At 35.0% G+C, this 24,780-nt stretch overlaps 7 protein-coding genes and 1 non-coding gene across 8 annotated transcripts; 3 read left to right on the forward strand and 5 right to left on the reverse strand.

Moving 5' to 3' along the window:
- Nucleotides 1–79: 79 nt before the first annotated feature.
- On the reverse strand, nt 80–1,039 carry TRR1 (thioredoxin-disulfide reductase TRR1; the record flags this gene model as incomplete). The annotated part of the gene is made up of 1 exon (XM_041549681.1): nt 80–1,039. One exon carries the CDS (start codon nt 1,037–1,039, stop codon nt 80–82), a length of 960 nt encoding a protein of 319 aa, XP_041405615.1.
- A 417-nt stretch (nt 1,040–1,456) lies between these two features.
- YPQ2 (Ypq2p) lies at nt 1,457–2,491 on the reverse strand (the record flags this gene model as incomplete). The annotated part of the gene is made up of 1 exon (XM_041549682.1): nt 1,457–2,491. One exon carries the CDS (start codon nt 2,489–2,491, stop codon nt 1,457–1,459), a length of 1,035 nt encoding a protein of 344 aa, XP_041405616.1.
- A 277-nt stretch (nt 2,492–2,768) lies between these two features.
- ATP22 (Atp22p) lies at nt 2,769–4,904 on the forward strand (the record flags this gene model as incomplete). The annotated part of the gene is made up of 1 exon (XM_041549683.1): nt 2,769–4,904. One exon carries the CDS (start codon nt 2,769–2,771, stop codon nt 4,902–4,904), a length of 2,136 nt encoding a protein of 711 aa, XP_041405617.1.
- A 301-nt stretch (nt 4,905–5,205) lies between these two features.
- Nucleotides 5,206–16,467, reverse strand: TRA1 (histone acetyltransferase TRA1; the record flags this gene model as incomplete). The annotated part of the gene is made up of 1 exon (XM_041549684.1): nt 5,206–16,467. One exon carries the CDS (start codon nt 16,465–16,467, stop codon nt 5,206–5,208), a length of 11,262 nt encoding a protein of 3,753 aa, XP_041405618.1.
- Nucleotides 16,468–16,774: 307 nt separating this feature from the next.
- KABA2_03S05082 lies at nt 16,775–16,847 on the reverse strand. Its single transcript has one exon. It is a non-coding gene; the product is annotated as a tRNA-Met (tRNA).
- Nucleotides 16,848–19,238: 2,391 nt separating this feature from the next.
- Nucleotides 19,239–21,128, forward strand: YPS7 (putative aspartic endopeptidase; the record flags this gene model as incomplete). The annotated part of the gene is made up of 1 exon (XM_041549685.1): nt 19,239–21,128. One exon carries the CDS (start codon nt 19,239–19,241, stop codon nt 21,126–21,128), a length of 1,890 nt encoding a protein of 629 aa, XP_041405619.1.
- A 758-nt stretch (nt 21,129–21,886) lies between these two features.
- On the forward strand, nt 21,887–23,347 carry PAL1 (Pal1p; the record flags this gene model as incomplete). The annotated part of the gene is made up of 1 exon (XM_041549686.1): nt 21,887–23,347. The coding sequence occupies one exon, from the start codon at nt 21,887–21,889 to the stop codon at nt 23,345–23,347; it is 1,461 nt and encodes a 486-aa protein (XP_041405620.1).
- A 309-nt stretch (nt 23,348–23,656) lies between these two features.
- Nucleotides 23,657–24,616, reverse strand: MRP1 (mitochondrial 37S ribosomal protein mS43; the record flags this gene model as incomplete). Its single annotated transcript, XM_041549687.1, has 1 exon — nt 23,657–24,616. One exon carries the CDS (start codon nt 24,614–24,616, stop codon nt 23,657–23,659), a length of 960 nt encoding a protein of 319 aa, XP_041405621.1.
- Nucleotides 24,617–24,780: the final 164 nt, after the last annotated feature.

Consider the following 24,780-nt stretch of genomic DNA (forward strand, 5'->3'; position numbering starts at 1 on the left):
TAATGAATGAACTATATACTACTTCAAATATATAAGTATGTATATATATATATAACTATACTATTCAGGGAAAGCAGGACTAGTCCTGTTCAGAAATGAACCTTTCGGCATCCAGACCCGCCATGCAACCTGTCCCTGCAGATGTAATGGCCTGTCTGTACTTGAAGTCCTGGACATCACCAGCAGCAAACAAACCTGGAACAGACGTCAAAGAAGAACCAGACACAGTCTTGATGTAACCAGCATCATTCATGTCGACTTGGCCCTTAACTATCTCTGTGGCGGGACTGTGTCCAATAGCATAAAATAGACCATTCACAGGTAAATCGTATTCTTTATTCTCTTGAACATTCTTTAAACCAACTGCATTAAGGAATTTACCATCACCTTTAGCCTCCAAAGGAACAGTGTTAAAGACAACTTCAATCTTCTCATTCTTTTGAACACGTCTCTGCATGATTGTTGAGGCTCTTAAATGATCCTTTCTAACAATCATAAAGACTTTGGAACCATATTTGGTTAAGAATTGAGCTTCTTCACAAGCCGAATCACCACCACCCACAACAGCAAGTGGTTTGTTTCTAAAGATAGGTACAGCGCCATCACAAATAGCACATGCTGAGATACCTTGCTGCCAGTATGTTTCCTCGCCTGGTAAGTGCAATCTCTTGGCAGACGCACCTGTAGCAATGATCACAGCATCTGTAGTGACAGGTTCTGCATCTTCATTGAACTCGGTCCATAATTTAAATGGTCTAGATGATAGATCCAGTTTAGAGACTGTCTCGGTGATAACATTGTTACCGAATTTCACAGATTGTTGTTTCATGCGATCCATTAGTTCTCCACCCATTAAACCATCTGGGAAACCGGGGAAATTCTCAATCTCTGTGGTGGTAGTTAATTGACCGCCAGGAGCAATACCGTTGGCCATAAGACCCTCATACATCGTAGGAGGTATCTCTGCACGGCCTAAGTAGATGGCAGCAGTATGAGCCGCTGGTCCTGAACCAATAATTGTAACTCTATGATGAACCATTGTATTAGTATTACGTATGTTGTTGTGATGTATGTTTGTGATGCAAACGATATATATGTATAAATCAATATATTCAGAAATAAAGTATATATCTAAAGAGGGTTTAACTTCAAATAATTGGCCTTTATGTACCCCTTTCCTCTACTATATATATATTTGCATATTTGGAAGTTCGGACCTGATCTGCAGGAACATCGAGGGGGGTGAAGGGATATCACCGATTTTCGGAATTTGCCTGCGAAATCTTTTTAAGCTTATTCAAAATAGTAATAATACAGAAAGGGTGAAGAAGGAGACTTCTGTTTCTCATTCATTTCTTCCCTGATAGATCGAATTCATAATTTGCCCAAAAGATCAAAGGAGGGCCAGAAGTTTTGTTGCTAGTATAGCAACGAAAAAGAAAAATAATGGAATTTTCTATGTTCTCAACAATGGTGTGTCTTCACCATCTTCGACGTTATCATCCTCGTAAGATTCCTCATTGTATATATCACGCTCAATGGCTCTCAATTTAGTGTCTGTAGAATACAACACGTAGTATTGATAGAAATATATTAGATCAAACACTACTGTCCCAGCACTGCCTATAATGAACGGTAAAGCGTTATCAAAGAAAGCCCATTTGTCTGTGGAGTCAATAAATCTACAACTTGTAAAAATTGATAAGCAATATGTAATATTGCAAAGCAGAGTTGTTGCAAATAATAAGGGGGATAACCCATCTGTAGATTTACGACGATAATTCTTGATTAGTTGTGGAATACGAGCACCAACATAAAAGAATGCCCCAAACCAGGACAACACGATTCCACTTCCTGGATTATTAGTTGTAGTATGAACTTTCGAAGCATTGGCACTTTGAACTTGATTAGCAATAGATACCGCAGCAATTAATAAATTTCGTCTACTACGATTACTTCCTCGAGTTCCTCGTGATGTTGTGCGTTCAATGTCCCCCATATTACCTTCTGGTAAAGTTGTATTATCTATCAAGCTCTCTAAGTTATCCGTAGTGACACCAGTACCGTTGTTCTCAATGGCATGTGGTAAATGTGACAGCACAGGACCAGGTTCATGACCCACTGTAGCCAATGTATTTTTGTATAAGATCCCATAGTAATAATATTGTCCACAAACAAAGGAATCATTTAATAAGAAATATAATGCTAGTACCACTTGAAACATCAGCTGATGAGTCATGAGTGCCCCTGCTAAAGATGTGATGTCACCACATAGCCAGCATAACAGAAATAATGGCGATAGCCCAGCAACACTCTTATCTTTGTATGTCTCTATAATTTGAGGGAATAAGGACACAAATGAACCAAAGAATGAGATCGATCCACTGATCTCAGAGACTAAAGGCCAATGTGATTGCGTACATTGAGTCACATTCCCGTTTTTCAGGCTCATTACCTCACCAAACTTTTGTACAAAAGTATAGCTTAGCATTTTGTTTGGGATATGGTCAGTCACGTTAGTAGTCTCACAATACAGGTTCAACTTTCCTCTGTTGTCCCTTTCTTGGCTTTTTGATATAATCTTGGAACTTGTTAAAAATTGTTACAGCCTAACATCTAATTTTCGAGATAACAAAATTATCTTTAAATTATAATCTACGGATTTTATATATTTAAGTTTGAGAGAAGGAGTCAAAAACAGGTATAATTGAAAAGGAGGAGACCACAAAGGAATATTAATGGTGAGCACCTTATAGAGTTATTGTGTGATGAATTTATCAAGGAAATTGCTATCTCAGCCAGAATGGAGGTATGGTTGTCGATTATTTTTGGGTGCGGTGCGAGGTAACTCAACAGCTACTAGGACAACAACAACAACAACAACAACGACCACTGGACTTGATATGGTTACTTGGTTGAAAACCTTATCCAGGGAGTCCCTATTTCAACAAGGCTCTCCAGATTTGGTTAAATTGGGAAAATGGTTTGTGAATGTCCAGGATGTGAAAGGAATGAAAATGGTAAAAGATCTGTTAATTACCCAGTTCCCAGAAGAATATAATAAGATTGAGAACAATTTGATCAATATCTCAGATAATCCGTTCTATCTGAATATGGTACTGCAGTCTCGAGGGTCACGCTATCAGTATAAGTTATTTGCAGAATATTTGCAGCTACTGGTAGACAGATCAAATCAATCTAATATAGAGAAAACATCAAGGTTATTATATGAAGCCATATATATTCAGAATATGTTATTTCCATCTAAGAATCTAGGTAGTGCATTGACAATTCCAGATTCAATTCATAAATGGTTTTACGATAACCTTTCAAAATCAAGTGGTTTTCAACATTATATGTTTTTGATACAGAACGATGTCAATTTATCAACTGGGGTTTATTCAAGGTTATTCACTACTAGGCTAATTCAAGGATCAGAATTAGAGTATCAACTGGCGACTTTCGATTATTTTCTCTTGCGACCTGATGAATATCCTTTGCCAGAGGTTACAATGGAGAAATTTGTTAAATTGCATAATTTCTATGATATATATAATATTATTAACTTGACGATTAATAAAAATAAGAAGGACACTCTTTCACAGTCTAATTTATCTTTCTATCTACAAGCATTGGTGAAGAAACTTTCATATTACAAGGATGTCACAAGTAAAGGAGGTAAAGATAATGGAAAACAATTAGCAATACAGTTTGTAAAGTTTGTTATACAGACACTTGCAATAACTACAAAATTAGAGGATATAAAATTGTTTACATCTCTCTTAAAATCACTGATAATATTCATGAAAGACAGTCCCCATATCGATGAGGATAGCTTTGGTAAACTGATGCATCGTCCAATTGTTCAGATGTTCCGTTTACTACGGGCTAAAAGAGATCAAGACGCTATTTTCCAATTGGCATCAACAGTTGGTAGAATGTCAACGATACCGAAAACGTATATGTTTAAAAATATGATCCTCAATGAATTAGTATTGTCACTAAGATATTTCAATGACCCAAAATTGATGTGTCAATTTCTAATATCAGTCATTAAGAAACCAAATCCAGGTGAACTTCTTAATAACTTGGGACTATGGGGAACCATATTCCATTCAACATGTGGGCGTAAAGTATCAGCCGAGGTTCTTATACAGGATATTCATGGGATGTCAAATCTAATACCAAGGTCACTACATGGAGAACTCGAGGAAATATCCCTGCCTCTTTCAGAACTCTATAGCTCTCTTTTTTCGACTAGCTCTCTTACAATGGGTATGCAGTTATATCGGGAATTCTTAATCCAATTATATATGAACTACATTACTTTCATGGAAGAAAATTTTAAAAAACAGTGTTTATGGAAAAATGATTCTCGAATAATCAAATGTTTCATTTCAAGTGTTTTATCTCACTTAGAGGATAAGCAGCTAGCATATGAACTCCTTTTGGATTTTTATTCAAAACCTTTTGCGAAAAAAGTTAGAAATAAAGGTAAAGACTGTCCCTTTTCAATTATTCTGTATGATAACTTAGGTTTAACCCCGATTCAAGTGGAAAAGGTACTAGCTTGCATGAAACAAAACAATATTCCGCTTACCTTTAAGATTTGTACTTCTATGGTATTGAGATATGTGAAATGGGATGATATAGATACAGCACACTCCTGGTATAATAAGATTGTGTATTGTAAATTCCCAATCATGCATCGTACTATTGTTAATATTGCCCAACAATATAAATGGGCTTTACCAGAAGACTTATCTACCGAAATTTTGAACAATAATGATATAAATGTTGATATCAGCAATCCTAGTGATGAACTAGACTCACTTATTTTTGAGGATACCCATATTTCTAGTAATGATATATCAGATTTGCTCTCCGTTGTTAAACATATATAAAGATCTCTTGTAAATAATTGCATAATACAAAGCATCTGTCCCTACAAAACGTTAATATTCCCCAATTGTAAAAACCTTCAAAATAGACAACAATAATTATTAAGAGACAATCATAATAATAATAATAAATTGTTTTTTTAAAAATAATTTAATATATGTTTATAAATACCTACTATACAATGTTGAACAGTATATATGTTCTACAATAAATATGAAATAAAATTCCGGTTCTAAGCGTGTTAATACAATAGGTGAAAACAGTAAAGTGGAGTGGTAAAATCGTACGTTAAGTATGGAACAACTAGAACCACGCCATGTAACTGATGTTTGTTCCAGCCAAATTTCTAGGGTTCACAGCGGCACTGATGCAATCTAGAACAAATTGGGTTGTAACTGTAGGAGTGGAGCTTAAGTGACCAAGCTGAGAAACTCTCTTAATTATCAAATCGACATTAGACTGTATCATTTCACGTAATTGTGGATTTTCAACTATTGGTCTGTGCATGTTGCTATACCATGAAATAATTTCATCACGAATAAATAACGTCAAGTAACTATTTAATTCATTCTCTGGATCTAATAATGCTCTTGATATTGTAAATATGTCGACGGCAAAAATACCTTCAAGGGCAGAATCCCCAATTAATTTCTGTATGTTAGGAGTTAATCTGAAAGGCACCGGTTCGTTGTTGTGGAATATTGGTGCATCAGGAGGTAAGTTCAATTCCAAATTCTTGAATAGTGGTTTGACCCTCTCGAATGGATATCTTGACGGTAACATTTCTAAAGTAAATACATCACCAGACTGTTTATCAACAAATATTTTGCTTGGAGTACGGTTATTGATCATCATCATATAAGTCATAAAAGTGACTGTACCATAGCTGGATGTAAATTGTTTACGGAAGAGCCAGAAATCTTCAAACTCTGGGTACAGTGCACAAAAGCTGTCTTTTAGAACAGTTGTAGGCAAAAACATAGAATGAATGGAACTAAATATTTCCATTTTGACTAGTGTAATATCAGGAGGTGGTAGCGACTTATCATGTGCAATATTTAATTGATCATTCACGAACTGCTGGATCTCATCGGGATTAATATTAGCTTTCATACAATATTCATCATACATTTGATGTAATGTCACATATGATGATTTGTCATTCATAATACGAACTTGTGGCGACAAAGGAATTGCAATTGGTAAAGTGAATTGTAAATTCCGACGTTTTGACTGTACATGCTTATCCAGAAGCTTATTCAACAATCTGTATAATTGGAACATTCTTTCCTCACGTCTCGAGTGTCTAGCAGCTGGTGATTGCACAGCAAATGAATGGATACTACCGTCGTGACCACGTATATTGATTCTCCTATACGAAACTAGTGTACTACGTACAAAATCAACGGCTGGCAAAAATTTAGAGATTTTAATGAAGTGGACATTACTGTCATGGTTTAATAAGTATTGACCAGGTATTTCGATGTCCTCAAACTTTTGATGATGGAAACTACTCAAGTTAGGACACACTCTTTCCAAATATTCCACCTTAGGTGTCCGATCTAATTTATTTTCTAATCTTCTACGCCAATAACGTAGTCTCTTGATATAAGTTTCAAAATCAGGTTTGCTATCTATAAAATCAGTATTAAATTTTGGTCTAATATGGGGATCTAATAATGTCTCGGATAGCCTTACGAGGTTTGTTTCTGTACTAGAAGGTAATTGAGAATTAGCACGAGGTAAAGGTAAACGTCCATAGTTAAAAGTACCGTCAATTAATAAAACATTAATCAATCTGAATAAATCTTCATCGGGACTTGTCTTGAACCTTTCATTTATTTGAGCTACTAGAGATTCCAATGATAACGCAAGCAATGGATATGCTGTCTTTAAAATATTGCTCAACTCCTGTAGGTGTTCCCAGGGTTGACGTTGGGCTGCATTTTCCTGAGAATTGTTTGCCTCACCTTTCTCACCCAAAACTGCCATTGTACGTCTCTGGATAACTGCAAAATCTTCACGAGTAGTACGTAATTGGAAATGTAGTGCCTGAGGATAGCTTTTTGCGATTCTAATTAAAATTTGGCGAACCATACTAGCCTCTTTGTGAGATAAGGACGTCAACAATTGTGGTATAAATGTTATCCAGTACCATACTGGAACCTCACCCCTAAAGGAATCAAATGCATTTGTTAATGAATTAGATGCATCATCGATACTTATTAGCCATAGGATACGGCATAGGAGATTTCTTGTCTTATCATTCTTGTACAAACCTGCAGCTTGTAAATAACAACTTAGAGCATTACTAGCGTAACTAATATTATTGGGTTCTTCAGATAGCCTGTTGTCATTGAAATAACCCCATTGGGCCCATGCTTTTGCTAAATTTAAATCAATCTGTACTGCTGTTGCGAATGCCTGGTTGGCTTCATCATATGCCCTTAATTTGGATAAAAACATACCCTTTAATGTAAAAAATTCTGCTTTTTGGCCAGTACCAAAGTAAACTAAGTTTGTGTTACTAATAACATCAAGGCCAGTGGTCAATTCATTCATATTTTGGTAGTGGCATTTAGCTTGTTCACGTAGTTTCAAAAATGCTTCTTGTATCTCAATATTTGGTAGAGTATAAATTCTTGCAAGTTGACTTATACACACTTCTGGCATGTCATGCTTCCGTGCAACATGAGAAAAACGATTGATTATCCAAGCTAATTCATGGTAACCTCTGTAGGCGTGAGTGTTTATTATATTGTTATTGTTGTTTTGTTGTAGTGAAGGGATTAATGGCAAGTAGGCGTTGTTGATAACCTGAAAAACGTGTTGTCTCCAAGTAACAAGATCGTTCCATAGATCAATATCATCCCATATGTTAGGTAGACGATCCCTCCAAGCCTGGAAGACACGCTTCACTTCTTGAGCCTTAGAATCAATATTTTGGGCAGTAGTTGAATGAAGAATAGTATAAACATGGGTCGCTTCTAAAAATTCGAGATATTGTTGAAAACCATGCAATAACCATTTATGTGCGTTTGTATAGCGGTCAGGAAGAGAAACCCATTTGTGTAAGCTTAACTGAATTCCTTCGTCGCATAGTCTTCTAATATCTTGATCACCCTTACCAGTATCAGCAAAATTCTGTAAGGCTAAAAACGTTTCAAACATTTGTCTTCTTGGTGTTGGGATATCCATTACACTTTTCACAGATTGTTCGAGTGCCTCTCTATCAGATTTCCAATCGGCAACTCTCCAACCACACTCTAATAATAGATCCGTAAATCCTTCATGTTTAGCCAATTCTGTTAGTATATCCCACTGTTGTAATTTTTCAGCACATAAAATCCAGTTATCTTCCCATAGGGCATATTCCGATTCAGAATAAGGTAGAGTACCACTACGTGCTTTCACTTGCGCAACTTCATATAACTGTTCAGCTTTATCCCATAAACCGATTTGCTCATAGGATAGCGCAACGTTAGTTTCGTTATATTTTGCACGCCTTCTCCATAGACCGTAGAACATATCATCCTCTTGTAGATTGTGGTATAGCTCTAATAACGCGTCATTGTTGGCCTCGATAATCTTAGAGTTGTCAATTGAATTATTTTCTTGAATAGATTCCAAAATCTTCAATGACTGGTACCATGAATTATAAGACATTGCTAGGTATTTGACAAGATGAGGTGGAATTTCTAAGCTATCGATATCGCTGATTGACGTTAATAATACTGAAATAACATTTGGTTTATTAAACATTTGTCTGGAATGGTATGGTTTGGAAAGCAAAGTTATCAATGAGCGGACAAATCCGTATTGTTCGTTACGTGGAATACATTTATAAATCTGAGGGAATATATTTACCCAAGCCTTCTGAATAGCGTTTGGATCTTCGTAAAATAATTCAACCATTGGTTTAAATATGTCACCAGCTGAGACATCACATAATTTCGACAAGGCAGAGGTATGTTCATTAATAAATTTGATTAGTTTTGAATCACTTTCATTTGGAATTGTTAAATCAGCAGGTTTCGTATCTTCTGGTAAAAATTCGTGTAACTGTTTTGGTGATGATATTTCAAATGTGTTAATCAAAGTTAAATTATGATTTTCGTCAAATGCACCATACAATAATTGTAAAGCCTGGTTCAGCCATGAATAATCAGCAATGAATTCCCAATTCTGGTCTCGTATAACGTAGTAAAGACGTTCTTTTATATCCTTTTCTAAACTTCCTTCCAAAATTTTCATAAATTTCCGTCTAATTTCGATATTTTGAGTCTTTGTACCAACGAGGAAAGGTTGTTCCATTCTCACAGTAATTTCAGTATTATTGAATTGTTTGTTCTCAAATAGTTCTAATACTATCTCATATACTAAAGTAGAAAGGGAAGGTTCCCCTCTCACTTCGAAGGCTAGCATTTTTGTCAATATAGCAGCTTTTTCTTTAATTGTAGGGAATACCTCATTGTTGAAAACCCATGTCCGGGATAGACATACTATTTTCTTTAGGAAACGTTGATCCATTGAACGATCGATAAGTAGAGCAATTGTTGACAAGAAGGGGCGGCGTGTATCTCCCAAAGATGCAATTTTCATTGATAGTAAGCATAGTAATTTCTCGAGTAATTTAGTTGTGATTTTTGCTTCTTCCATTGTAACGGCGTCCTTCGGTTGCGATGTACTCAAATGATCCTTACAAAGCTTGTTGAATGACTTCATCAGCGAATTCAATAATGGATCAACGCGTTCAGGGAAATTCACAAACAGTGTCCACGCTAGTGTAACACCAGCTGCTATTGTTGATGCACCTTGTAAATCTTGATTAATCACAGATACTAAATATTTTATGAATTCTGACGATGGATTCTCCTCCTCTGAATTGGATAACGTATTCTCTTCCTTAATTGTTTTCAAAATCGAATTGAGTACTTTGACCAATGTTTCTTGGATATCATGATGATTTGACTTAATTGATTTATCTAGCAGCGATTGTATTGTTGTCAAATTTTCAATAACCCATTCATTAGGTTTATTGTTGAAAAATATATACAGAACATCCAATGTATTGATGCAATAGTATACGGTGTTTTCAGCGCCTGAGTCTACATTCGATAAGTACTTTTCAAAATAAGATAATTTGACATTGACGTCAGACCAGTAGTTTTCCGATAATAACGTTGAAAGAATGTTAATGGCTCTGACCCCAAGTTCATTGTCTATCGCCCTATGGTCGCTTGCACAAATATAACGGATAAGGAAAGATATACAGGTCTCGCGTAGATTCAAACTAATGGAACTTCGAGGAGTTACCGGTGTAACCATAGTACTTACACTTTCTGCAACAGTACTATTATCCATATCAATGTCACCATCTGCATCCACACTTGTTTTCTTGTGAGAAACTAAATCCATTTCTTCCCATTTTAATATAAGTGAAGCGAGATCGATTGATAATATTTGAGTATCTGGATTAACGTTATGCATAAAGGTTACTTTATTCATGCGATGAACAATATTTGATATAAATAAGTGACGTGACTTGAAGAATAGATCAGGATGATTAATCACAAACTGATATAAAGTGCTGTTTTGGTTCGAAGAATTTTCGAACATTACTCTTTTTACCCAGCTTACCCAGTCATTTGGTGTATCTGTGGTTATAGTTTTCTTATGTATCACTGGAGCCAACATATCTAGGGATTGGCTAACTAGGAAACGGGCTTCAGTCTGAGGGCTCCTTAATAAAGCGACAAAAATCTGTACCACGACATTTAATGGGAAATCATATTCCTTGATAATAAAAGAGGTTACGAGATATGCAGCTTGTTTCAAGAGCGTATCCTCTAATTTAATGAAATGCCAATTAAACTTGATAAAATCTTTTTTATATTCGTCTAACGCGGTTGGTTTCCATTTCATAAATATCGATGATAATTGAAGTAATTCAAACCTGAAACCATCTAATTCACCTGCAACATTTGAGAATAAGTTCTCATTACTACTTTTCCAAACGTGAGTCGCAACATACTTGATGAGTTTAGAGCTACTATTATTACCGATCAATCTATCCAATGAACCGTTTGACACAGCGTCAAATATTAAGCTAGCATTTATAACTTTTTTAAACAAGAAGATACGGGTCTTTAGGTTGCTACTGTCTAAGGCAAACGTTAATGCATCTTGTATACTAGTATTTTGGTATTCTGTATCTTCATTTTTAACAATCTGGGAAAATACATAATCCTCGATTTGATGTGATAGTAAAATATCCTCTGTGTACGTGTATTGGATGAATTCAAATAATAATGTAGTTTTTTCAGGATGAAATTTGATATATTGCAGATGTATGTTCTCATACTTTTCAATTGCTTGGCTTAATTGTAACCCATCAATGTAGAAGGATCTTTTCTTGATCAGTTCTAGTGTAAGAGTAAGCATAGATTGTAACTTTAAAATCATTTCTTCCTGATCCCTCAGCCATTCTATTCCCTTAATCTGAATCATAGTATTGAATAAGTCAATCATATTAGCAAAGAAACTAACAACCCTCACCTCATTAGATGGTATATTCTCAATATAATAGTTGTAGAAGTTTAGCATTTCATTTTCAAAATCAGCAGCCAAATCTTTAGCCTCTGTTCTTTTAATAATACTGCACATGAATAGTGTCAGCTGTCTAGGAGCCAGGTTACGTTTGAAATATTCTATAACATTACTATGGAATCTATTCAGGTACTTCGCTAAAGGAGTTCTGAAGGGTGAATCTAAATGGCATCTCAGTTTTCTCTCCAAAAATAGTACTTTAACCATAAGGTCATTCAAAAACATATCTGCCCTAGGTGGTAAAAGATGAAAGATGTTTATAATACTAGAAATAATTTTTGTTGGAGTTTGATTTATTATATCAAGACCGAATATATTATCCAGTACTTCAAATGTACACCATGCTCCTAAATGATCTAGTAACTTTTTACCAATCTCCACCTTAAAGTATGCGATTAAAAGTTCCAATAGCTTTGATAATGCATATAGTCCAGATTCTGTCAGTTTCTGGTGGTCAGATAAATTCATTAGCATTGGTTTCAGACCATTTTGTAACAATTCCTTAGGTAGCCTCGAGTTTTCAGCTAGAGCCTCTTTTAAGGCTTCATATGTGGTATCAATGATTTCAGGTGATGTTTTAAGCATTGTTTTGAAGAAAACGGCTAATATTCTGATCCTAATATTACCCTGTTGAGCAGTGGCAAATTCTTCATTTTTTAATGCTAAAATCAGTAGCTTAATACATGCTATTCTTAATTTAACTAATTGCTCAGAAGTTCCGTATTCTGTTGCCCTTTGAATGGTAGATAATGATTCATCTTCTGCATCTGCTAAAACGATAACCTCCTGTAGGAGCCTAAATAATTCTTCGTTGAATGTTAAAAATGTATCTGGAAGACCTAAGCAATAAGTAACGGCATCAATGTTCCCAATTTGCATTGTGAACGAAAGTGCCCTCAGTGGTTTAGCAAAAATGGGTGAAAGTAAGAAATTTTTGGACTTATCCATTAGTTTTACAATAGGGATATTAGTTTTTTCACTTATGACTGTAAGGTTCGATTGGCAGATTTGTCTAACTTTTTCATGTGGATTTCCTAATTCGCAGACAATATCAGTTAAGGTATGTTGGATACCTTTCAACTCAAGATCTGCCTCGGTAACATTATCAAATGTCAACACTAATACTTGATTCAACAGATTCTCAGCACCCTTAGTAATAGTCACAGGGGCGCCAACTGGTGTGTCTTTTAGTACAAATAAAAATCCCGCTACTAAATCTGGTTGGAGTTTTTTCAGCACATCTGTTGACACACATGTATCTTCAATAAGTGTTTTTATACCAAGTATACCAGCTTCTTTTTCGTAAAATTTCTCCTTATAACAATCATGCATAAATTGCTTCATTAAATCGTATAGTAGAGAAAATTGAAATACAGATTTTTCCTCATAAATTATCATACACCTTTCGTTGATTCTTTTGATTCCATTTATAGTAGCTTCCCTAACAGGTAGCATATAACATGATAAAGCTGTAGACATTGCAGTGACAAGAATATTGCTATTAAACGATAAATTTGGGAGCTTTATGTCAATGTTAAATGTATTACTGATGTATCTTTTTCTAAGTAATGTGTTGTTGACTTGTAATAAGCAAAAATGGTCCACAACGTGATTAATAATAGTAGTAGCTTCTTCTCTTAACTCCTCTATTGATGTAGCCAAAAATAATGCTTCTAGAAGTTTAACAACCAATTCCTCTTGTTTGGAGAACATGTTTCGGTCAACAATAGGATAAGTATTATAATCTGCTGGAACTTTAAACTTCTCTATTTGATAAATTCTTGAAGCTTCCTTGATGTCGCTAACATAAGATTCTGGAAAATCGGTTGAGGGTTTAATGAATAATAATAAAACATTCGATATATAATTAAACGCACTCCTTTTATAGTCAACACTTGATTTATAATTTTCTAGAGTATCTAGAGCTGTTTTAATAGCAGGTGTAACAGATAGTGGAATTTCTTCAGTCAAGCCATTGACTTTAAATAATGCGCTTATCTCTAAGTCCAATTCGTTTCCTTCTTTCAAATCATGTGGAGCTCTTAGGAAACGACGATTTCTACCACCAAGCTTACTTAGAATTTTAACTGTAGTGTGGCTAATGGTATGATTGTAAGGTTGTGGTTTCAACAGCTTAAAGAGGGCCTTCGTTACATCTTCAATGACGGGTTCAATTATTGGGTCAAAGTATTCAGCGGTTAAATTATCAATACACAGTTCTAGGGTTCTTAGACCTTGAGAAATTAGTTCTGCATGTCCTTGTAGCGCAAATACTAACGGTTTCATTAGGAATGGTAGATATGGAGCAAGGACACTTAATCTTACAGGTACTGTTATGCACAATTCCACATATAATTCTCTCTCGTGTGGATACCTTGCTGTGGGTATCATTTCGTTTAGAGACTGGAGTAAAACTTGTAATATCGGCTTAATGGATCTATATAGATTTTCAAATCTACCACCACCTATACTTCTGAATAGAGTTCGAATGAGGTAAAAATATACTAGTGGTTCCTTCGTTGTTGTTGAATATTTTAACGAGTCCAGAATTAAATCATTTAAGTGTGGTAATAATACAAGTTCATTAGTGTTTGGAAATAGGTTGACAGACATGAATGATAATTTAAATAAACGTATAAGGATATTTGACTCGTTAAAATCGACATTTCCGAGATCTTTCAATTTTGATTTCAAAAATCTAAGTATTATACTGGCAAAATTTGGTGAAGTTAGTTCATTTGTTAAGAATGATTGAGCAATATGTAGTAAGGCGGAATCTTCTAACATACGTTCATAGATAAAATCAATTTCAGATTCAATAATCTCGTTGAACGTTGAACTATCCATTTGCAAAAACATAAATGCTAAATAATCCATTAATTCGCGCCCGTCTTTTGTAGCAGAGACAGGAAGGCTGGGCATGGCAATATCAAAATGTTTTTTAGGATGTACGATAGATTTTTCATTTGTACTTGCAAAAAACTTCAGGCCAACAACACATTCATGAAATAGTTCTCTAAACATTAAAACTTCTTCATAATAAAACCCTCTAGAAACAGAAGTCCATAGTTTAGCGTGGGCTGCAGTATAGTCATTATGTGGTGGATTAAATACCTTTAGATCATGGATTATGGTCTTCAAGAAGGACATTAATGTACGGTATAGATAAAATGCATCTTTTATTGGATCACCGTTTGATACAGGGGCTAGAAGTATCGGATAATACTCATTTATGTTATAAATATCTAAAACAATTTCTGACGTCTCTACTGTATTCTCGTCAATTTCCATGTTGGTATCATCCTCCTTATCCTGGTTTACTTTAAGGATCTCGGAATTAGTTTCGACATTTGGCTCAGTTGTATTCATTAACTTGTCTGTTGAATCACCAAAAATATCCTTCATTAGGGCATCGGGATTAATATCTTCGGTTTTTAGCGACTGCTGGGCTACTTTAACTTTTTCTAATTTATTTTTAGTATATACTCTATGGTGTTGCATAATTGAACCATACTGTCTATTCAACATCTTGAATCTCTTTGTATAAGCATCAATAATGACCATTAGTAGTTTCTTTGCTTTTGGGGCGTCTGTTGGTTCTTCTTTACCCAATTTTAGGATTCTTTCTACTAGATTCAGTAGCAATTTGGCACTCATAATTTGGACAGTTAAGGCCAATGACTCATCTAATAAATAACCAGTGTACACTTTAATCGTTCGTTCAATGTCGTATAATTGCAATTCTGATCTAATATTGTGGATAAAATCGGCAACAGTACTATAAGCCAGAGGTCTTAGCACCTCATGTGTGGTAAACCCATGACCAATCAAGACATCTTCATCAAATAAATAATCCAGCTTCTTTAAAAACAAAGATTTATAATTTGTCGATAAAATATGCCTGGTAGCATGAAGCAATTCTTTCCTAGCTGATGATAATTCCGATGGACAATCTTGTAGCAGTCTGACTATTAAATCTGGAACCAGCTCAGCGTTCTCATTTAAATAATCAGAAGCATATCCTCTAATGAAAACATAGGCTAAGAAGGAAGTTGCTTTAATCTGTGCAAGAATTAATTCGCTGTAAGTTATTCTATTCTTAATATCTGAAGATACGGATGTTAATCTTTTACCATCTGCTTCAGCCTTTTTACGTGCTTCTTTCTGTTGTTCAACTTCTGTTCTTAATAACTCCATTACTAGCGGGGTAAACTCAAGCAAGGAAGAACTTGTTAAGTTTTTGTATGAAGAATATAAAGTGACCATTGTTATAGGGCACTCTGACAAAATCTTGAAGGAAAACATTGTGGTTCTTAATTTTGAAACCTGGTTGTTGTCCAAGTCATCACTTATTCCATTGGGTTGGATTTCATCTTTGGATTTAGAGGATTCCCTTTTCTCTTCATCAACATCGGGATCTAATAAATTATGGTCACTTGTGTCAGCGTCTGAAATTACGCCATCATTGGTTTCATTGGATTTAAACTCATTTTTTACTAATTCTGGTGCATTCTTGTAAAATTGGATAATTATGGTAATAAATTGCTCAACTTTCTCTTGTAAAATGTTTTTGTAAGATTTGAACAATACAGTAAGAATCTTCATACATAGTACACCATTCTCTTCATTTTCTTCAGGTAATATTTTCAGCAGTATATCTAAAATCTTACGAACATCCTCATCAGCAGCCTGTGCCATTAAAAATCTGTTTAAAATATCCAATATAAAGTATCTCAATTTATGTCCAGTGGAGCTTTTGTTTAATGATATTGGTATTTCATTTAAATTGGATAAGAGGATAGGAACAATCTTACTCATAAACAATTCATATTCCTCTCTGGACCCACCATCTAGGATATCACATAATTCTGATAGGGTCGCGTATTTTGCTTGAAGAGTTGCGTTCCCTTCATTAAGTCTTGTTTCGATGAGATTAATGCTGTCAACGGTAGACATCTTTATTACCTAAATTAATCTACACTTCTTTCTCAATCTAATTATAGACTTGATAAATATTATTATTACAATGTTCGTTATCAATTGGATTAATGAACGATGGATGGAGTATTGTATTCTTTTTATTAATAATTGATATTGATTTGTTGAACACTTTGTATGTAATATTGATTTTTCCTATTTTTCAAACATCTAAAAATGACCATCAAATTCATTAATTTTCAAAAAAAAGAAAATATGTTGCTTTGACTATGAAAATGCGAAACTCACGTGACAACTTCTCTTTTGGGAAATACGCGAAAAAAATTGCTCTTGGGGAGGTTCGAACTCTCGACCTTCAGATTATGAGACTGACGCTCTTCCGACTGAGCTACAAAAGCAGAAAAATTTTAAAAAATTGACAAAACTTTTATCCTATGAATTTATATTATTTTAAATTTTAAATTTTAAATTTTAAATTTTTAGAATATCTATTCAAATATGAGCAGAAGCTTGCATTGTTATAATATAGAAAGTAGCAATACTTGGTTATTACAATTTTATGTTTAGTAAGAAATTATTACTAACTGTTCAATATGATTCTAGAACATTCTTTAAGAATGATTAGTAAGCAAGTATTACTAATTGTTTCATAAGTGTCTAGAACATGTTTCTAGAATGTTTAGTAAGAATACTATCAATATTTGGTAGACTGTTTTCCTTTTCCAAAAGTATAAAAGGACCACATATTCTAACTTTATATATATACAATCTTCCTTATATAGACTTACTTTATATAACATAAAATAAACCACAAGATTATACATTTGAATATCTATAACTATGTCCGATAATTTCAACTCGAATACTAATCGTATATTCTCGATTTCAAACTTACGTTTACATGCATAGATAAATTGAAACAGGATTTTTTCATTATTAATATAAGAGGTTTAGTATCAGCTTAAGGCTAAAGAGTTAAAGTAAAGTGTTGAATGTTAAATATGTAGCAGCAGCACTAAAAAGGCTAACATTAGCTTAACCTATCTGAAGGTGAAGGTGGCTAATATAAGTAGAATTTAGAGTGTGCCGCACTGCCGTATATATAATAACACATGATATATACTGCATAATGTAGTATTCGTTCCCCCTACATTGGGTTTATTGGAGCTACATAGTCCAACGTTACTATGCACAAAAGATTAGCAGTTTAACAACAGCACCTCTGTTTAACATCTTTTTATATCATTTTGTAAAGATCTTCATTTCCTCGATCACACCATGCGCCATCATGTGATGTAATGATATCTGGTGATGGCACATATAAGTAAGTGTGAATAAAGGTATTTCTATATCTATATTGAAATCAAGTGTGATATAATTCACTCTTGATTTCTGATAATTTTAGATGTTGCTGGAAGAGGGTTAGTTGTAGTATTCTTGTTAAACGTTAAAATAAAATAACCAGTGTTGGTTAGTCATTTCTTAGAATTGTAAGAGATTTTTCTTTTTACGCAAACTTGTAGAACGATTTGATTCTAATTTAAAAGGTGATAGAAACTCATTACTCAGCCAGATATATTTTAAGTTATATATTTTGGAAATTACCTGATCGATTCTATTAAATAGAATACATAAAATTGAACAATCTGTTATTCTTAATTTTTATTTTATTACGTCCTACTTAACGTGGTTAAACTTTTTTCTTCTCTAAATGATGCATTTGACCGTTCACTGTAACAATATTTGGAGATGACAGTAATAATAATAAATGTGCTTTTAATATCAAGTACATTTCAGCATATTTCAACCAAATGGAAAATTCAGAATTTTTTTTCACAGCATTCTGTTTAATTTGGTACATAATAAATTAGTACCTTTTGGTATTTTTAAAACAGCATCCTTATCTAATGATCATTTGTTATTTTGTACTTACACTTACATCTATGCATATATGTATAGACGTCAATCATGTGATGGTTCCCCATACCTACTCACCTGTAAATGTATTAATGATACTATTTCTTTGTGGTATTGCGCCTCATTAAGTGGTGTCGTTTCTATACTGTGCAATAGCAGAAATTAAGAGTGTCTTGGTGTTTTCACTAGAGATGTTCAACTAAAAATAAAAAAAAATCACAAGTATGCTTCCGTTACTTGCCGAACAGACAAGAACAGCTAGTTTCTTTCCTAAACAATGAATGTATCATATAGACAGTCTATATTTGAGACATTGTTCACCACAACAGCAACATTAAAGAATGTCTGTTACATTAACTTATCAATTGATCAACTGTTCCCTCTTGAGGTAAAACAATCTATCGTATCTCATTTTTTTGTCTTCGCATCTCTCTGACTGGCTGCGCCGAAACATCGAAAATAAATATGGAAAGGGCTCATTTCAATACATTCATACAGCGAGAGAGCCAAGAGAGAGAAAAGAATAGACGTCTTGCATATATATTACTGATTGATAAAAGAAAAAGATTAATAATTGTATAATCTTACATATTATCAAGTGATATTTAATCTTTCTGTTCAATTATTTGTGGTAGGTAACCTAACGTTCTACAGTGTTTGGAAGGTATTCTGTATTGATTGTAACAAGAAGAAACTGTTTTCGCTATTTAGACATATCTGGTATATGAGTAGCACTAGAAGACTTGCTATAATAATCATATTAACTTCGGATAGAATAGAGTACCATCTATACTTTAGTAACGGTACAAATTTATTGCCTTTTTGGTTTTGTAGAGTTCAATAAAAAAATAATATAACTTACATATTGGACTATGACTGGAAACAATAAAAATAATACTTACGTGATAAGTTGCCGATCGTTTCTTCTGTGTATACTTACATTCGTTGTCAGTACGAATTGTTTCAAATTCACTAACGATAAAATTCTTACAAATGTCGGATCAGATGTCAGAGAGTTTCCAACTTTATTGGTCGGTAAGAATAATAACAATTATTATTATATCAATATAACGTTTGGTACACCTGGACAATTACAAACGTTGGCATTGGATACAGCAAACCCATATAGTTGGGTATTATCAGGAGAAGAAGATAGTCAATGTGGTAATCGTTCAAATTGTGAAGATACAACGTTATATTTGCGAAATGAATCATCTACAGCTGTAGATATTAACCCCGGCGAAACATATAGTCTGAACTTTATTGAAGGTATTGAGGTTAATGGAACCGCAGTAAGTGATGTATTAACTTTCCCTAATATTACTATCTTAACAGATGATGATTCCTCTATTGTGAGTCCTTTCACAAAATCAATACACAACACTACTACTAACGTGACATTTTCTAATAGTTATTTGAAAATCTCCCAACCTTACTTCCTCAATGTTAATGAATCGAGTAATCTATATTCGGGTGTCCTAGGGCTTGGTGGTTTGATCACATATCCGGGAAACGCTATTGACTATAGGAATTTTGATAATGATGAATTTTATTTTATGAAAAGTTTAGTGGATGCTAATATTATTGATAGTGCCAGTTATTCACTTTGGTTAAACAATGATTCTACTTCTGTGCAAACTTCAATCTCGGGAAACATGTTGAATGATGGTAGTGGAAGATTGATATTGGGTGCAGTGGATCCAATATTGTTTACGAAAGATCTTATTCAATTTGATATGATTCCATTTATGGATACTAGTACAGGTGTAGCAAGTACAGGGTATCCGATTTTACCAATGGGTCCCATCTATATTACCAACGTTGATAAAGAAAGTCTCAACATGACCTCCAAGGATTATTTGGAACCCGTATTGATTGATTCTAGTTTTGTGGGTAGTTATTTACCTGTAAGTACAATTATTCAAATTGCTATCCAGATCGGTGCTACTTATGTTGAATCTCTAGATAGATGGTTAGTTAGATGTGATGTCGGTACAGTTGGAGCTCATATCGATTTTACATTTGATGAGGTAACAATAAAGGTTCCTTTACAGCATTTACTAAGCACCACCTTTGATGCCAGTGTGAATGAAACCACACATTTCTCAGATGGTCAAGCAGCATGTTTCTTGAAGCTTTATGCCAACAGTTACATCGGGTTCAATGTCCTTGGGGAATCCTTCCTGCGTAATGCATACTTAGCAGTGGATTTGGAAGGTGGTACAGTTGCTCTTGCTCAGGCTAATAGTCCTGATCAGATCTCCAGTAGTATTAGTGGCATTAGCAGTAGTAGTAGTACCAGTAGTAGTAGTACCAGTACTACAAAGGGTGCCTCTACAAACTCAAGTACCTCCGGTGTGGCCACTACTGTGCGTGCTATTCAATCGGGTTATATCCCCTATGCTACATACAAGAAATATAACGACTCATTACTTACATTATATCCAGCAAGTGTCAGTTCTTTGAGTTCCAATATCCCAGGTCAATACACAGCTACTATCTTCTCTAACGGTATTGTGACGGCTCCTGCGAGATCCTTCTACGACACGTCCAGAACCTCGTCAACGGCGAAGTCCTCATCGACACAATTCAATAGTCTATCGATAAACTTGTCGAGTGCGACGGCTTCCCGTGCTGCTAGTGCTGCTGCACCAGACAATCATGTACCTCTACGGACAGTTTGTTCTTTCATCTTAGACATATCACCACTAGGTCTCATGACGTCGCTAGTGGGCCTCATCGTACTGAACATGATCATCTAGACGGAGGAGTACGGGCCAATACATAGCATTATATACATTCATAAAACGAACTTTAATGGTATCGCAAATTAATACCAACTTCCTTCCTCTCCAGTGCTCTGGTTTAATATCAGTGGTCAATGAACCGTACGTGCCGTGCAAAACGACCACATTTCCACTGATTACTAAAAATTTTCCAAAATGGAAAATGTGGTAGAGAAACAAATAAAGCTTTCTTTGTCTTTATCGCGCGTATGGGGGAGAGGAAGAGAAGCAAACGATAGCAGTATGTGCATATGGTGTAGATGGGAGAGACGAAGAGGCGTTGGGAAGTTGAAGTTTTGATTGATCCCGGTGAACACCATTGATTGATTGACACGAAAACTTGACAGGACCTGTATTGATCCAGTTCTAGTTTAGATTCAAACTAAGTGTTGCTCTTATTATTTAAATTTAACATCATCTTGAATCAATAGAAAGCGTAGAGTTACTGTTTGTTTTTATTGGCAGATAAATAAAAAGGTAACAAGATAGAAAGGTGCGCTATTTTTAGATACGTCTCTAATCAATTTATTCATTGATCACATTATAATTAGACCAGTTATCATTTTTTAGTTTGTGTATATACTGTCGTGTGTGTTTGTCTATTTTAAAACAGTTACAGTTCAGGTTGGTTAACAGTCGTTACAAGAATAAATTATTTGGTCTGACACGTTGTAAAGATTGTATTTCTCAGCATTACGTGTTTTTTTGATTGAAGATATTAAGTAGAAGAAAAGATGCAGAGTTCATGGCAAACACCAAGTTCAACAGGTACTAGTAGACCGTTTTCTACAACTAATCCATTCAGAACATCCGTCGCCGTGGAAGCAAATCCGAATAGGTATGATCACGACCCACAATTTCAAGAATGGGCTAGGGATCAATTTAATAGAGATTCCACTTCATCAAACCCCAGTTTTGACTCCTCAGGGATCAATGTTGCTTCTCCTCCAAGTAAGTCATCCACTAACCCATTTTTAGATGACGATGATGAAGAGAGTGAAAGTGATAGTGGAGATGAATACGTTCAACGTCGTAATGAACAATTACGTAATCATGACTACAATAGTCAATCCAACCGTGGTCATTATGTCTCTGCCAAGGAGGAGAAAGATAAATTGAGACAGAGATATATTGAAGAAAGAAACGTTGATGATACGAGGACTCCATCTGCTTTACGTGATATGCCTCCAACTTATGATGAGGTGTCTCATAATAGAAGAGACACTAGTGGTAAAAGTTATCCTGAGGAGAAACGGTCATCTCGTTCACATTCTGGACCACATAACTCAAACATCTCATCTTCAGGTTCTCGTGGTGGTGAAGGTCATGTCGGATCTGAGAGACCTAGAGCACGCCATGGTCACAGTTCATATGAAAGACAACATGATCGTCGTGGTAGTGAACATCGTCATTCAGGTTCCTCATCCGCTGCAAAACGTGACAAGAGAAAGAGTAAATTAATACCTGCAAAAGGTGTAGATACTATTGATAAACTAGATGTTACAGGTTTGTTTGGTGGTTCATTTCATCATGATGGTCCATTTGATGCTTGTACTCCGCATAGAAATAAAAACTCGAAAGCTGCTCCTGTGATGGCATTCCCTGCAGATGGTCCAAATAGTACTATTGGTGGGACCTTTAGGAAAAAATCTGCTATTGATGAAGTGTTTGGTGTCGATGATGCAGATGATGATTTATATCAAACCAAAGGTGGTAATTCATCAAAGGATGCTATTAGAACTAATATTGACGGTTTGAGGCAAATGGATGCAAAATCAAAGGCTGAAAAAGTTCATGGACCGACAACTTCAGGTCTGGGCTCGACTACATTTTTAGATGGTGCCCCTGCACCATCAAGAACCATACAAAGAGGTCAATCGATGTCGTATAGACAAACAAGTTTCAATAGTAATGGAAGTGGTAATAATGCTAGTATACGTAGAAACATGACAATAAGTAGTCGTCCGACCGCTTCTCCACAAGGAGGTCGCACGCCGAATGATTTCAGTAGGAATAGGAATAACTCTCCTTCATTCAAAACTCACAGCAGTTTTGGAGATGATGAGGATGATGTATACTTAGGTGGTAATACCGGTGGAGGTGTTCGTTTTGACTCTGGTACAAAGAAAAGCTCTACAGGAAACAAATTCTTGAAGAGGGTGAAGAGTTTGAAGGTCGGTGGTAAGAAACATTAAGGGAAAGAGGCCGTCCAAAGACATTAAAATCCCCTTACAACATTCGGGCAAATCTTTCATAAGATTATAGGCCTGCTATTATTGTTGTTTTTCTTCTGTAAGTGGGCACTATATTCCGGACATTTATATATAAAAGATTGTATACTGCGTTCTAATGTCATTAACATGATGAAATGTTATTATATTTCTTTGGTTGATCTTTTTTTTAGAATAATATATAAGTATATATATACATGATAAAGGGTGAAATATGGTACTGAGGTAGGTATCACTCTGGCTCACCCTAAGTTAAAATTTAAGTTTATTGGTTTAATTATATACAATAGCAGATTTTTTTGGAAGTCTTTGTTGAACAACTCTCCAGTCGATAGATTCCCATACTCTGTCAAGGTACTCCTGTTTACCGAAAACTCCGTAGTCGGTTAACCAAGCCTTTGGAGATGCATCGATGGCTAATAATGGGATATATACAGTATCATTAACATATGCGGTCTGTCTTGCATATTCTAGCAAAGTGGATTCATTGTCGATTGTTTGGGTTTCAGTTTGAGATTGTAAATGTTCTTTCTTCAATTGATCCATTAAACCACTTCTATCAAAATTGAACGGAGATCCTGCATTATAAGTATTCATCACAAACAATTTATCAAATTGGGTGTCAGCCCCAATAGTAGCAGACATTGAATCCCCACTATTACCGAACGCATTTTTATATTTTCTTGCAAGTAACCATGTGAAACCATCCCCTGAGATTGCAAGATTGGAGTTCAATAATAATGTTCTGAATTCTACTAATGATCTAAAGGATGAAATCAACTCCTGTTGTAACACATTATTCCCAGATACCTCGGGTTCATTAGTAAAAGAAATCGTGGCATCAGGAGTCTTTAACAATGCTTCGCTACCTGGTCTCTCTTTTAAGCCTGGAATTTTCTTTGTTGATGATTGTAAGGAGGACATTGCAAACTCTAAATTATATAACAGCGATGCATATGTCACCATATCTTTCTTATTATTAGATTTTGCATGGGTAGTGACCAGTTGTTCGGGAGACATCTCTTGTAATTCTGTATTATTCTTAGTCAATTGGTTCAATCGACTCACATAGTCGTCACTCCTATCAAACCAAGCCTCACGCAGCCCTTGTACACTCATCAGACCCTCTAGAGGTGCATCTCTTTTCAAATGAGCCAAAGCATGGGTACGTAACCCTCGAGTTAGTTGCTTACTACTAAGAGTCCCGACAGCTTGTCTCCAAATCGTAGTCATTTCTTCTTCTTCTTCTGCGTTCGTAACTGTTCCAGTACTTTTGTTCCAAATTAAAAAAAGAATAAACACAATATATACACACACAGGCCTGTTCTAATCAGTTCCAACGTCTTCTTCTCTTAACTGTGTTGGTGTCCCCTGTTTCACCGTTCTTATTACTGTCC

This window comes from Maudiozyma barnettii (assembly GCF_903064755.1).
Source record: "Maudiozyma barnettii strain CLIB 1767 genome assembly, contig: KABA2_03, whole genome shotgun sequence".
In the NCBI taxonomy this organism is placed as follows: domain Eukaryota; kingdom Fungi; phylum Ascomycota; class Saccharomycetes; order Saccharomycetales; family Saccharomycetaceae; genus Maudiozyma; species Maudiozyma barnettii.